Source organism: Marmota flaviventris, chromosome 1 (assembly GCF_047511675.1).
Source record: "Marmota flaviventris isolate mMarFla1 chromosome 1, mMarFla1.hap1, whole genome shotgun sequence".
NCBI lineage: Eukaryota > Metazoa > Chordata > Mammalia > Rodentia > Sciuridae > Marmota > Marmota flaviventris.
The window spans coordinates 7,939,718-7,955,233 of NC_092498.1; the positions used below are offsets into that span (position 1 = coordinate 7,939,718).

Sequence of the window (15,516 nt, forward strand, 5' to 3'; positions counted from 1 at the left end):
GCCTGACAGAGCTGTCCCTTCACGTGTTCAGCTTTGCTTACTGTTAAGCAAAACAGAACCAAGGCACTTACCCAGGGCCGCCTGATCCTGGAGAGGTGAAGACTCGAGCAACCTCCTGAGGATCCTTTCCACTGTTCATGGACTCACACACAAATTCTCAAAGTTGTTGTTTCTTTACAGAATTTTTCCCAGAGATAGAAAAGGAATGGTTACAAGGAAAAGCAAACTGTGAGCACCACTCCCAATTGACGTTAAGGGGCGCTTTTCCAGTCCTTCCCCTGGAGCCTGAGGGCACTTAAGGGTTGGAGAAGGTCCCACTGCAGCTTGTGCCTGGCTTACCCACTGGGACACACTGGAAGTATGCATGCGTCATGAGCATTAAGAGCCTGCTGGGTTCCGAGGAACCCCAAGCACTGCTGCTCACTTTAGTCGGCTGTGCCTCCTCCCACTCTGCTAACTCAACCTGGTAAAGGGAGGATGTCCAAGCATTTGAGACATTCTGAGCTTCCATGAGGAAAATGAAAGACCTGGCTAGGGAGCCTGGCCACCTCCTCCCCATTCTTCTGGCCAGAAAATGAACACAAACCAGACCTAAGAATGAGAACCAAGAAGGAAGCTAGTGAGGAGCAGATGTACAACAGCCACTGAGGGGTGCAGGACACCCAGGATGTGGCCCCATCTGAGGTGGGTGTGCAGCCTGAAACTCAGCTTGAGGTCTCCTTTGGGGACATACTGGGAAGGTGCTCCATACTCATTGGAGAGGAGGAGGAACCCTTAACTCACCTCCTGTTGACCTGTTCGATTTGGCAGTTGAGGTGGGACACTGTAGAGCTCTGGCCAGCTCCACCTCCAAATCTCAGCTCCTCTGTTCAACTGTGACAGTCTAGCCCCTCCCCAGAGGATTAACCTGTGAAGTGCTCAGTGTCAGCCAACCGACCTGAGGTCACTGAATTTCTTGCTGCATTCAAGTCACAGGAGGAAGCCTCAGAAATAAGTGTGGGTGTTCAACAAATTGCAAGGGGAACTGATTAAGATCTTAATCCAGAGATGCAGCCCTTGAAGACTACAGGAAGACACGGGGAATATGAAGTTGCACAATCATTATATCTTTTATTTACATATAGAAATTAGTAAAACTTAAAACAAAACCAAATGCAACTTGTACAGAAATCCTTTAATTTTCTTTATTTTCACACATTAAAAAATGAAACACACTATACAAATGGTTTTTCATAGCAGATTACACGTGGGTCCATTCAGACTTGCTCTCAAAGTGCTGCCAACGTTACAGGCGCTGCCTTGGACGACAGCTGTTATCAGGTAGCCAATGTATTGATTTAAATGCAGTAGCATGCAGCCCTCAGCATGGAAGGTTCAGTTCCCCTCTGTTCTTAAATTAGGTTAAATGGCGTTGGTGTCCATATTTACAGACTTGAAATGTATCAGTCCTGAGCAGTTCTGCTGTAAATCCGAGACCAGCTGATGGGAGTCTTGGTCTCGGTTTTAAAAAGGGAGGTCCAAATGGTGGCAGGCTGGCTGCTATGAACTTGACTTGTTTCCATTCTCTCCACCAGAACTATTTGCTGCGGGTCGTGCAGACCCTTCTAGAAGGGTTAAGCCAAGTAACTGTAGGTGTCCTTTTCACCATCGACTCGCTCCAAATATTCCTTCTCAATCAGAATGTCAATGCATTTCTGGGCAGTTTGTTAGGAAAGGAAGAGGTAGTGAACGGGGAAGAAAAACACAAACCACCATCAGAACAGAGGTAGGCTGCCCTCACCAAGGCTCACCCCCTACTTCCCAAAGCTCGGCAAATTCACCCTGCATGTCTGCTTACGGTATAGGCAGCTCAGACGTTGCCTTCGCTGGTGGAATCCCTTCAGTAAACTTGGTGACTCCTCCAGAGCCAGCCCAGAAACCCCCTACCCCCACCCCCTGCAACTGGCACCAGAGGGTATAGAACCATCTGGGCTACAATTTCCCTTTCTAGCAGAGTCTCGCTGTCTTAGTCTTAGGCGGGACTTGGTCTCACAGGACTCCAGGAGCCACACCTGGCCTCCTGACTGCTGGGGAGTCACCATCATTGCCACCCTCTGAGGCTCTCCATTGTGGGTGTTCAACAAATTGCAAGGGGACTGATTAACTTATCCAAGTTTTTTCAGAAGAGGAAAGACCTGTTACTATTCTAAACAAGCTCAATTAGAAACAGGCCAAATGCGAGTCAACAGTAGACAAGTAATGAAGGTGTGTGCTCATACCACGGAACACCTGTGCGGGTGAAGATGGGCGCAGGACGGCTAGACGCTGCGGCCTCCAAGGCCCTCCTATAGAGGACGGAGCCAATTCCTCCTGCACGGCGAGCGTGTTCTATAAACCAGTTACGTATGGTTCACAACAAGGCCGGCTGCCCTTTGGTGTGAGAAGTCAGATGGACAGTGGTTTGCCGGGGAGAGCGTAGGTCCTGGCCGACTCTGGTTAGGTGGGATGTGTGTATGTATTGGGGAGGGGGGCGTGGGTGCTTCTGGGATGTTGGTGCCCTCTTATTCCTTGTCTGGGTGCCGATGACACAACTGTCTTTGAAAATTGCTAAGCTGTATACTTAAGGTGTGTGTACTTCTCTGTATGAAGATTTCAAGAGAATGTCAAAATTAATCCTACTTCTTTTGTATAACTCTATTACACAGGAGTAAGCCAGTTCCCTCCTTCTTCACAAACCAGCAGTTAATCCACCTCTCCCTCCTCTGCAGTGAGAAGGGAAAGCTGCCGCTGTGGGCCGGTACCTTGATCACTGGGACCCGAGGCTTGAACCTGGAGGACAGCTGGGTGAGGACCTCCCCGAGGAGCTGCTGGTGCTTCAGGACCTTCCTCATCTTCATGATCCTCACGATGGCCGCCTGTGAACAGAGCACACAAACGGATGCTTTGAGCTGCCAAGCTGAGCACTGGAGTTAAAGACAGCCGCATCAAGGCTGCCCAAAGCCTGGGTCTACGCACAGGCGCAGTTTCCCACGGGCAGCAGGTGTCCTGCAGGTGAGAGGGGGCAGGGAGCCAGTTTATCCGCCCATGTTTCAACTCTAACAAACATTAAAATGTTTTGCTCTTATGCCAACTTTAGTGACAGTCTTGAGAGCACGAAACTGCCCGTCCTTCTCTCAAGTGGCCCGCCTTCCCTCTCCTCTTCCTTCCTTAACTCCGCTGTGTTTATCTGCTTTCCAACATTTAAGGAAAGCGGAGACATAACGACCTCATCCCCTGGACACCAAGCGCCTGGTTCCAGAACTCATCTTTGGCCATTGCAGAATCGGTATTGACCTCGCAGCCACTCACTGCCACACATGACACAGCCTGTGCCTCAGCCCTGTCCTGAGGAGAATCACACGTGACGTGGCCATGTTTAGTCACCTGAATCAGGAGTTTGCGGTCTTCCTCAATGTTTTTGTGTGTGGTTTCTTGTTCTTGCTTCTGTTCAGTTTTCATTGGCACATTGATGTTAACCCTCAATTTCTTACTGTCAAGAAAACCAAAGAACCCGATCACTACTCTCCCCAAAAAGTGGCAAGGGAGCATCTTCCAATGTTTCAAAAGAGTTTGGCCCCCCTTGTCCCAGGCTGGGCAGAGGGTGTGACATGCCTTCCATCTCGGCTGGGAAGTGTCCTCCCTGAACACCACGCGCTGCCATCACGGGTGGCCTCCTGCTCTGCCAGTAACAGGGACAACTAGTGGCAACACATTACCACAGGACATCCAGGTCCTTGATCTGCTCCCCCAAAGGAGAGGAAGCTGAGACATTTGGACACATAGGCCTAAAAGTTCCAGGCGAGTCATTTAAAAGGGCATTTCTCAAATAAGGAAAAAACCCAAACTCTGCGTCTGATGAAGCACTTTGGACTGCCAACAGAATCCAAGGCCGCCAGCAGGCTTCGAGCTGGCCCCACCCAGCCTTGCGCTGACAGCAGACTCCCTCAGTTTGTAATACCAACGAACCCCAGGTGCAAGGGAATCAATCTATGCTCAAGCTGTTCAGTAGGCTTTTCTTACTTTTTATAACCAAGATACAACTTTATTAAGGTGTCCGGCTTCAACTCCACCTCGTCAACATTTGCGTTTTCATCCTCCAGGACCTGGAGGGAAACCACCGTTAGTCTACGGACCTCAGCACAAGTCGACTAGCTGCGGGTACAAAGTGCACAAACATACCAGCAACTTCGACTTCAGTAAAATCTGCAGCACCTGTGCCAGAATGTCCTGCAATTGGAGAGAGAAAGAAAGTGAGCTAAGGAGAACGAGCTCTGCTGTCTGCAACAGCCACCGTGGCAACCCCACGGCCCATGCTTCCTCCGTATAACCGTCCCCGAAGAAGAATATGTCCAGAGGAAAAAGAAAAACAGTGCTTCTCAGAGGTTCTCTAATCCATCACTTCCTCCCACCCTCAGTAAGAGTGGAGTCATTCCCTGATCACCAATAACAAAAGCTGACCATTCCACCACACCTGAGTATCAGAATGCACAGCTGGTTTCTTCCATTAAAGCTACAGGAAGTTTTCATTTCTTAAATGCCTGACAGATCATCTGAGACACTGATCACTGCAAAAGAAACTTGTTTTTTATTTTTTGGTGCTGGGAATAAACCTAGGGCCTTGCATGTATCAGGCAAGCACTCGATACCATTGAACTGCACCCACCCCATACCTCATACCCACCAAAGAACTTCAGCAGCAGCACTGGAAAAAAAGTTCTGTTTATGAACATGCTAGGGCTCAGGGACAGTGACTTGCTGCCAATGTGGCTTTGGTGACTTTAAGCATATTGTGTGGCGGCCTCTCATCCCTAACAGTGAATGGTCTGGTCACTTCCCAGTTTTATGATCTCATGGAACCCAAGGACACCATCAGCCTGGGCACCTCCACCACCCCCTGGACTGTCATCATGCACGAACAAAGGTCTTGCCCACACCATAAGGAAACCATTCTGGCCCAAGGATACACAGGTAAGGCAGGCAGTTCAAGAGGCCTCTAAGCTAGTAACTGGCCCAGAAGTGCCAACTATGGCTAGGGTAGGGAAGGGAACAGCAACCTAATACTAAACACGGGTAAAGACTGGCATGGCCTTGATCATGAAGCCAAGCAAAGGCAGCGAGATGGCTGCCCGTCAGCCCCTCCAGCAGCACCAGCCTCCAACTGCCTTTCAGTCGCCTCACTCTGATGTGACGAGGAAGCAGGAAAGGCTCCCACGTACCAAGGAGCGAACCCATCTGCTTATCAGGAGTTGAAGATGTATTTGAGACTAAAATGATTCTCCTTACTTTCTACGAGGCCAGCATTAACCTGAGCCCCAAAATGAGATAAATGTCACTAGGAAACAACAGATACCTTTTATGACTATAATCTAAAACTCCTCAAGAAAACATTGGCTGGGAACCACTCTTCTGAAATACTCGGGAGAAGTATTTCAAATCTCAGAGTGTTTGCATTCTGTGATATTTACATGGACTGTACTGGTTGAACCTCCCTGATCCAAAAACTTGAGATCTTGAACACTCTGAAATCTGAAACTGTCTCAATCTGCGGGTGAATCTCAAAATCCTACAGACCCCACAGTGGTTAAAGCTAGTGAGTGAAGCACGGTGTGAGACCCAGATGTATGTACAACAGCTGTGACCTTATATACTACTAATGCCTACCTAATCAATGAGGTCAAGAGAAAAACTCTACCTACAATAGTGTCAGAATGATCTGTAGGAATACATTTAACAAGAAATGCAAGACTCACATACTGAAAACTACGAAGCACAGGTGAAAGAAACTGAAGAGCCTAACCAGATAGAAAGACACCCATGCTCAGAATGGGAGAATTAACATTGCTGAGGTGGTGAAATATTCCTTCCTCAAAGCAACCTACAGATTTGGTATAATCCCTGTCACGATCTCAACTGCCCCTTTTTAAAGAAATGAACAAGCTGAGCCTGAATTCATATGACAATGTAAAGGCCTCAGAATACCAAAATAATCTTGAAAAACTAGAAAAAAGTTGCAGGTCTCCATTTTAAAACAGTAGTACTACAAACAACAGTAATCAAGACGGCATGGTGTGGCCTAAGGAGAGACAGGGATCACTGGGAAAGAACCCAGAAATAAAGCCACACACCTGTGGTTCATGTCACCACTGCTAACAAGTACAGGTCTCTTTGGGGTTAGAAATGTTCTGGAACTGGACAGCTGTGGTGGCTGTGTAAGCGTGTACACACCCTAACAACCACTGAGTTGCACACTTTGAAATGGGAAGATATGTTATGTGGAATTTTATGGTATTTAAAGTGTCAATAAAAATGACACTAAGAGAAAACTTAATCTAGGTAAGAAAAGTCTAGTTGAAAAGAGATTAAGAACTAGTTAAATGGAGAGAACAGTGTGTGTGTGTATGTGTGGGGGGTGGTGATATAAATCAGCTCGACCCAACTGCAGCCAATTTGAGTCACAACAACCTTGGATGCCGCTGTGCAGGCCTCATCTGTTCTCCCCACACAGATTCCAATCAACTCTAAACACAGACAAAACCATTAGCGTGATCTGAGGAACCCCATGGCCCAGACCCTGGTCCTGTCAGCAAGACGTACGTTCTGGCTTGGATGAAGCCACTTGTGCCTGACCATTACAAGTGCCCCTCCTCCTCCCCCAAACTGTGGTGACCATGGCCTTGCCACCACCCAAGACATGCTTGTGTCTCTAAGTCCCCAGTTTCCAGCACACCCTGCTCAGTCGGCCTCTCCTCAGCCTCCTGAAGGGTCATACACTGGGGCCAGGATTTTCCGGAACTCGGCACGTTCATATTCATGAAGCAAACTTCTATTTCAAATCAAAGACACCCACCCATGTCCTCTCCCCACACCTTCCTACCACATCCACAAGAACAAGGAGTGGCCCCTGGACACAGTAAACACCGTGGCGCGACAGCAATACCATTTTGATCTGCGTGCTGTCGGTCAGCTGCTGCACAGTGTAGGCGTCCTCTGAGTTGTACTGGAGCAGGATCGCCATCTGGAACGTGGATGCCTTTGAGGCCCCGTGTGAAAGACAGAGAAGAAAAATTTAAATAGTGGGGAAAAAAACACACAAACAGCTTTAAGTTTTATGAAACACACTTTTCAAACAGATGCAAAAAACAAAGCAGATCTATTTCAAAGGCAATACAAAGGCTGCAACGTCACCGTTACACACTTTCCGGAAGGACCAGTGGCTGACTACCTTCTCAAACATCACCATGATTTTGAGTTTCCTTCTTCAACGTGCTATGTAATACGCTCTACACACAGCCACGCGCGCTCACCTAAACATGCGTGCACCTGGTACACGGAGACATCAAGCACACATCTTCATGTTTGCTTTTGTACTTATGAGAAGGACATTATTTCTTGGTATAATATCGACATAAAACAACCCGCACAGTGAATCTTTTAATATATATATGTTTCCCCTGAGCACTTCACTATGAATGTATTAAAAACGTCTAGTGAAAAGGCAAGAAAAGCCCATGGGGGCTGAGGACCCCCAGGGAGCACCTGATGATGGACTCCTCTCCTGCCCTTCCCTCCCTCCCACAGGGTCCAGAGCTTCCAGCAATGCACAGGACTCCACGCCTGGTCGACGAGAGAGAAATATGCAATGACACCCTGGGCCTGTTTCAGGGCACCCACAGCAATGCTTCTGGCCAACTAAAAGATGCCAGTCAGAAATGACCAATGACTCTCCAGAGGGAGGAAGGAAGAGCAAGACTCTGCAAGGCCCCCGAGATGCTCTTCCCAGGACAGTGAGCAGGCTGCCTGGGGAACAGGAAATCCCATGATCTTTCTAATGGCAGTGACCAAAACAAATCTTAAAGGAACGTTGTCCTGGTTTGGTTACACAGGTGTTTTCTTTGGCCGTAATTTAGACTGTATGATTAAAATGCATGCCTTTTATTGTATTAAATGATTTCAATAAAGATGACGTACAATAAAGAATCAATTACAAACACAGGGAAAAGCACCTTATTTGTTCCTGCCTTAAATAAAACACAAGGACAGGGAAGGAACACATTACGGCTTCAAGCTGTGCCTGCTCTCAGCCACCTTAATGTGGCGGATGCACCCTGTGCTAAGCTTCCACCTGGTCAGGAACAGAGCAAGACACCCTAGGTTCTGGGTTCTGCAGTATAAACACATGCATTCTCTGGTGCGTATTTATAAACCAAACTTCCAATTGTAGAGTAACATGTGCTCAAGGTGATAAAGACCTCTGAACCCAGCACAACAGAACATTTACGCATTTAATAAAATTCCTGAAATTTAAATTAATGAATAGCTTGAGCTGCAGAATCCATTTGGAAGTTTCTTAACATTTAAAAAGACTTGCAATTATCTTTTTAGGCTCAGGGCAAAATGATGCCAGACGTTAAACAAGTGGTTACTGTGAAGCCCACCATTCACAAATGCTTGTGAAGAACCTGGACTTACATTTTTAGTAATAGGGACTGAACCAGAGGGGCGTCACCACTTAGCCACACCCTCAGTCTGGTTTTCACATTTTCTTTAGAGACGGGGTCTCGCTGAGCAGCTTATGGACTTGCTAAGTTGCTGAGGCTACTTTGAACTTGCAATCCTCCTGCCTCAGCTTCCCTAGCCGCTGGGATTATAGGCATGTGCCTCAACAATCCCACATGTGCCGCTGGGATTATAGGCATGTGCCTTTTAGAACCTGGATTTTTTTTTTTTTTAAAGAGTAAAAGCCTTAAGTGAAATTTTGGCTCTGCTACCTAATAAGCTAGAATCCAAAGAATCAGTAAAATTAACTGGACCTCAGTTTCCTCATCTACAAAATGGAAATATGATTACATGGTTATTTTGACCACATACTCATTTAGTTCTCAGAACTGCTGTAATCATTCTGGGTTATTATTAATACAAAACTGCTCAAAGAGCTGTTATCATAACTAAATATATGAAATTCCAGTTTTTAAGCTACCACCTAAACATCACTGTGTGTCAGGCAGAAACCACATCACATGCACACACCACTTCTCAAGTACAAACACCAACATCCCCGTTTGGCAGAGGGGCAAACTGAGGCTCAGAGTATTGTCTCCTTAGCCAACACTAGTGCAGCTTGTCGGCCCACAGAGACTGGGCTTTTAAACAAGTTTTTTTAAAAACTTGTTTCTAAATAAGAAGGTGATCTTACCTGCAAAGTGTACCTGTTCTTGAAGCAGTTAGTTACCAATTCTCCTTTGGACAACTGATACAACCATGTCAGTTTTCTGCCACTGTGACGGCTGGCGTAGAAAGCTGTGAATCGCTGATAGCTTCGTTCCAACTGGATAAAAGAACAGTAGTATGTGGACTCCACAGCCCACCACATCCTACAGTCAGCATTTCTAGATAAAGCGCCACCCCAAGTTTACAGCATCAAAGCTGTGCATACATAGAAGTCGGGGCTAGAGGAGACTCCTGGAAAGTTCTGGAAGCACTGGAGGGTAAAGCCAAATGGGGCTTCCACTTCAAGCCCAGCAGCTGCCATCAGATGTTTATCGCAGGCCCTGTGACTCAGCAGAGTGCCTGGCCAGCAGGGACCATGCCACAGTGGGGCCTGCTGCCCTGTCTATCTCTGCTCAGCCCCAACAGCAGTGGGCAGAGCCATCCTTACCTCGGACGGCAAGGCGAATGTGCAGGACTGCTGGAAGGGCCACGACCCGGAGCTCAGGACTTGGATACTGAAGTCCACTGGGGGAGGGGGTGAAAATTTAGAAATACCTTTAGTCTTACAAGCCAGAACATTCCATTGTTTCAGATAAACACGAAATCCTTAGTCAAAACATGTTAAATGAAGAATCCTGCTTAAATGTAAATTAAGAATTAAACAAACATTTTATTTAATTAAAATTAGTAAAAGACAGAAGAGTCCAAGTTTAAGTTTTACATGTTATTGTCAAAGAAGAGCCGTGATACCCTGTGCCGTTCTGTTTGCCCACTGTCTTTTTCTGCTGCACATGATGCAGTCTACCTGCCACCTCGGGTCACAGGCACTGCACAATAGCTTATGGCTTGTGAGGAGACCAAACTGGGCCCATGTAACCCATGAATTGTTAACAAGACTTTCACCTTAACAGATGGCAGAAGGCCCACTGGCAAAACTGCCAAGCTTACCAGTGGGTTAGCGTGGTTAGCACATGACATCAGCTGACAATGCTGGCACAAACCTGCCTCCCACCACCACCGCAAGACCCTAAAGCAGGACCCTGACTGCTCTCTCTGGTGCACTGAGTCGCTTGCATTGTCTATAATAGTCCTAACTCTGACCCGAAGTTGCAACGTCTAGTTTGACTCACTGTCTTTCTTGTAATCAAAAAAATTTCTAGGAGCTGGGGTTGTGGCTCAGAGGTAGAGCACTCACCTAGCATGCGTGAGGTGCTGGGTTCGATCCTAAGCACCATATAAAATAAAATAAAGGTATTATGTTCATCTATTAAAAAAAAAAAAAAAGTAAATATTAAAAAAAAATTTCTGGCCAGGTGCAGTGGCGCATGTCTGTAATCCCAGCAGCTCAGGAGGCTGAGGCAGGAGGATCGCAGATTCAAAGCCAGCTTCAGCAAAAAAGGAGGCGCTAATCAACTCAGTGAGACCCTGACTCTAAATAAAATACAAAATAGGGCTGAGAATGTGGCTCAGTGGCTGAATGCCCTGAGTTCAATCCCCAGAACACCCACTCTAATTTTTTTTTCCTAAAAACAACAAAATTTCTAGAATAGATCCAAAGTAAGGTTCAAAATAGGACAAGACAAACAAGCCCATGCACCCCTCATCTGTGTGGGGTGAACTTGGAGGCCAGAGAAGAGAGCCATGCTCAGGCCCCCAGGATCAGGAGGATCGTGTGGTATGCGGGGGGCGGGGGACGGGACTTCCTACTACTCCGTCTCGATGGCTGGCGGAGCACCTGCCACTGTTGCTAATGGTGTTGTTATTTCTCTCTTTGGCTGCAAAGAACCCTGCCTGCAGGAGAACACTTGATACTCACAGTCTAGCGGTTCTGAATTCGTCAGGTGCTTTTTGAACTGCTCATTCAGATCTTTGCTCACACCAATGTCCTGGAACATCCGCTGGAGCTTGGAAGTATACTCAAAACCACAGGCTTGCTGAAAGGATCCAGATACTGTTTCACTCATTTGTACAGAAATAGCAACATGCACAAGGCAATTTCAGAGGAGTAAGAGCATGGCATGACTCAATCACGTCAAACTACTCCCTGAGTTAATAATGTTTAGTTATGTGGTATGGTATAAAAGCATATAAATGATTAAAGTTGATACACTGTCACTACATGACACTGTCACTACATGTGAAACAGTGAAATCTTAATGCATACCAAACCACTGTTTCAGCATCCAAGAGCACAGCATCCCCACCCTCAGGTAGAACGCATAGATGATGTGATTTGTCCTTTATCCCAACCCCTCCCCCATCCCCAGTGTTGAGGCTCCAGCCACGTGGGTGAAGGTACTCGGAGGGGGCGCCTTTGGGGCAACTAGGTCTAGATCCCAGGCTTGGTGTCCTCTTGGACAGAACTTGTAACGTGCTCTCTGCCAGGTGAGGAGAGGGAGAGAAGGCGCAGCTGTACTCAGCTGGCCAGCACCTGGTCTTGGAGCTCCACCTCCAGAGTTTTGAGAACCAACTGCTGTTTCCAAAGCCTCTGGTCTAAGGTGTTTGGCTTTAGTGTCTGAGCAGACAAAGACGGCACTGACCCTGATTCTGGGTCAAGTGAAACATGCTGAGTCACAGACGGCCCCGGAAAGGCTGGCCGCCCCACCTGTACCCAGGGACAGGGCTCAGGGGCAGAACAGAAAACCCCAGAGCAAACAGCACAACAACCCAGCCTTGTGGCCGGTGGTGGAGTGGCAGAGTGCACTGGGCAACTCCTCTGCCCCTGGACAACCCAGTAAACACGACTGGATGGATGCGGTCTGAGGGCTCGGGGTCTCCAGGAAAGAGGACACTCACCTTGAGCTTGGAGATCATGCTCGCTTCGGCATCATCGCTCGCACTGTTCTGATGAACGAGTCTCTTGGCCAACATCTTCGCGTAGAACTTCTGGAACACATCTTTGTCCTCTATGTACTTGAAGACAACCATCTGACAAAGCCACGAGAGGACGCACTCATGAAGCACGCTCTCAAGGTGGCAGTCCACATGGCAGGACGCACAGTGTGCCTGGTTTTGGCCAGGCCTGTGTGCCAACGTGTATGAAGGCAAAATCCAGCCCAGAGCACTGGCACTAAGCATTTCCGCCAGTCCACTGAAGTACATGGAGCTGGCCTGGGCTTAGTGTCAACGAGGACAGTAATGCCTCAATTTAAGGAATAAAATCATCGATTCAAAATAAAATCACTGCCCAACATACACAGCCTCACAACAACTAGTGAAGCACAGAGGTGGCCGCGGAACGCCTTACCACTTGATTGAGTGTGTCTTCTAGTTCTGCCTCTTCTGGGTTCTTGGAACTGAAATTTTAAAAAAGGTACCATGTTTTAAAACAAAGAGCAGGCGTTTACACAAGCACCACTTGGCCAAATGACCCTATCAGAGAGTGGGCGGAGCGTAAGTGATCCGCTTCCTAGACCAGGCCAGACCTGAGGCTGCCGGAGGGTTGGCCCTCCTCACTGAGGTGACCTGGTAAGCCCCAGTTACACCAAAGAACGGACTGTGAAGGAATATTTAGAATATCCAACAGGAGACAGTTAGGAAAAAAAAAAACCCCAAGAAAAACATGACGCTATCCTTTAAGATAATCCATTTAAATATCAGTAAGTGAGGGTCACTTTTCTGATTGCTTTTTACAGTCTGCTGTAATTTAGCTTTGAAAAAATTAAAAGGTACATCGTTTCCTTTCGGTGGCCTAAGTGCCGCATAGAGGGAGGCATAGACAGCCTGAGAACATCCAGCTCAGAGACTACCTGTCCTTCACTGGCTGGTCAGGCAGCTGCGCTCCCAGGAGCAGTCACTCAGCACCCGCTAAAGGAATGCCTGGAAATTTCTCTGCCGCTGTGTTTCAGCAGACTTAACTGATGACACATCATAGATTTGATTAGGGCCATTTAGAAAAGACAATGGGTTAAAAAGGACACCAGTAACCTGAAAACCTCAGACTATCTCCATATTTAAATTACTTAATATGCTACATTCTAAAACAGGTGACATAAGTCACAGGAAGCATTGCAACGTCAAGCCCTTTTTCATTCTTAGAAAGCACGCACTAGAGCATCTGATGAGAAGAGCTGAAATCACGCACGAGCCCAGCGTGGTGGTAGTGAGCAGAAAGATCACCAACTACTCAAGTTCTCACTGGTAGGGGTTGGTGGGGGGGCGTGTTGCTAGAGATAGCTATTTTTAAAAATTAACTAATTTTTAGAGAGAGAGCTATTGACCTTTACCAAATGTTTCCCCATCTCCTACCACAAAGCCCATGTGGTTTTCCCAAGGTTCCCAGCTAAGGTTGGAGACCCTCAAGGCTTGCTCCTGCTGAGCTGGGCTCGAAGTTCCAGGAGGCTACACAGATTGTATTTCCAGGAATAATTCCTCAGTTCACTGAAGAATCTGGGTTGCTCAAACTTCAGATTTCTGCAACTCTCTTCTTATGTGAGACTTGTCTCTGGTCTTTTTATGCTGGTATATGTAGGTATTCTTGGGCTTTTTGGTATTGAGGTCATGTTCTTAGACTGTTCTCTAAGAATAATTTACCGATATCAAACCAGTACAATTTGTGTGGGAAACTACTGTAGCAGAGAGCCGGAAGGGAACTGTCTCCCTTCATTAACATTTGTTGATGTGACATTCAGGGTTGTGAAGCAGACCTTGAGCACCTCTGATCTGAGAGGAACTGTGGAAGGGAAGGAGAACCTGAGGGAAAGCAGGATGGGGTTGGGGATGGACACAGGGACACATGGGGACACACACAATCAGTGAGAACTTGACACACGTGGAGAGAGAAGCACATCTGACGATGTCACTTCCACTCTGAATACACATAAATCATAAATAAGATTAGGGAAAGTACCAGTTGAGAAATAAAATGATTAAAAAATAAAGACTATGAAACAGCAACATAACAAACTCATCAAATGAAAAATAATGTCTCAAAGTACACAGAGTAACACAGCACTAGATATGTGGTCTCTGCTTTCTGCAAACAGCCCGCGGGAGCTGGTACAAATTTCCAATTGGAAACGTGATGCATTATCTTTGAGGCATTTTCTCAAAAGGTACCAAAATTAAAATCCAATCCACATAGAACCATAATGTAAATTTTAACTCCTCAGATAAAAGCTGAGATTTTAAACAGAGGCACAAGCAAAAACACAAAGGGTAATACCTCTTCTTCAACAAGGAGTCACAGTATCGCGCCAGCAGCTCAGGGGATTTACTGGATGACTGGGCCATTTTGGTAACTGCGTTGTTGTTTATGAACCGACCACACGCCTGCGGGCAGGAGAGACAGTCAGAGAAAAGCATCTCGCCCCTGCGCGCTGCAGGCGAGCCACGGGAACAGACCCACCTTGTCAAGTGCAGCCACGAAGCCAGCGTCGTTGTTGAAGGCCGACATTACCAGGGCATTGTACTTTTTATGAACATCTAGCACTGTCTGTACATACATTTTGGGGTCCTTAGATAGAGGGAAAAACAGAAACAAAAGGTGGTTACTGGGAGTTCAACTGTATGTGCTGCTGTAGCATACTCTAGCCAGGCGGGGTGGTGCAGGCCTGTCTTCCTGGCTAAAGGAGGAGGCAACTTCAAGGCCAGCCTGGGCAACTCAGTGAGACCTTGTCTCAAGAAACATAAAAATTAAAAATAAATAAATAAAAGGGATGCAGCTCAGTGGTAGAGCATCCCTGGGTTCAATCCCTAGTACTGCCACTACACACACAAAAACAAAAAATAACAAATAATAACAAACAACAACAACAAAAAAAGCCCAAATCTAAAAGGTTTATATGCATTTTCAAAGAAATTAACAAATAAGATCAGAACTTTTGTTTGACCACTGAAACACACAGGACATTCTGATATATATATATATATATATATATATATATATATATATATATATATACATACACACACACATACATACATACATAGAGAGAGAGAGAGAGAGAGAGAGAGAGAGAATCTCCTTTGACTAAACATTTTCTAAGTGATAGCTCTGGCAAATCATTTTAGTTTTTGACATTACAAATCCAAATTCTGTACTTTATTTTGGCTGGAATCAGCCAGTGGGACCAATCTTGAACCCAGCTAGGAGCTCAGTCAGAGGGCCAGCAGTGGAGTGGGGAGGGTGGAGATGGCAGAACCAACTGGAAGAAGCGTGTGGGCTTGCATTGGTGGCCATAAGCCACAGGGTCCAGTTCCGCGTAGCCAGGGCAAGTGCTGGGGCAACAAGGAGTCTCCAGCAAAAGGAAACATGGGAATGAAATGGAAGGGTGGCTGTGGGGAGGCAAA

The 15,516-nt window shown here is 46.7% G+C and overlaps 1 protein-coding gene across 1 annotated transcript in view; it reads right to left on the reverse strand.

Annotated features, from left to right (window-relative positions):
- Positions 1 to 1,153: 1,153 nt before the first annotated feature.
- The window catches only part of Cul1 (cullin 1), an 81,537-nt gene continuing 67,174 nt past the window's right edge, over positions 1,154 to 15,516 (reverse strand). The window contains exons 10-22 of the mRNA XM_027943344.2: positions 14,573 to 14,680; positions 14,390 to 14,496; positions 12,473 to 12,521; positions 12,022 to 12,153; positions 11,042 to 11,159; positions 9,674 to 9,750; positions 9,212 to 9,343; positions 6,956 to 7,048; positions 4,198 to 4,245; positions 4,039 to 4,121; positions 3,403 to 3,508; positions 2,781 to 2,894; positions 1,154 to 1,694 (exon numbers count right to left, since the gene is read on the reverse strand). Of these exons, the coding sequence (XP_027799145.1) occupies positions 1,614 to 1,694; positions 2,781 to 2,894; positions 3,403 to 3,508; positions 4,039 to 4,121; positions 4,198 to 4,245; positions 6,956 to 7,048; positions 9,212 to 9,343; positions 9,674 to 9,750; positions 11,042 to 11,159; positions 12,022 to 12,153; positions 12,473 to 12,521; positions 14,390 to 14,496; positions 14,573 to 14,680 (1,248 nt within the window). The 3' untranslated portion in view covers positions 1,154 to 1,613. The remainder of the gene's footprint in view (positions 1,695 to 2,780; positions 2,895 to 3,402; positions 3,509 to 4,038; positions 4,122 to 4,197; positions 4,246 to 6,955; positions 7,049 to 9,211; positions 9,344 to 9,673; positions 9,751 to 11,041; positions 11,160 to 12,021; positions 12,154 to 12,472; positions 12,522 to 14,389; positions 14,497 to 14,572; positions 14,681 to 15,516) is intronic.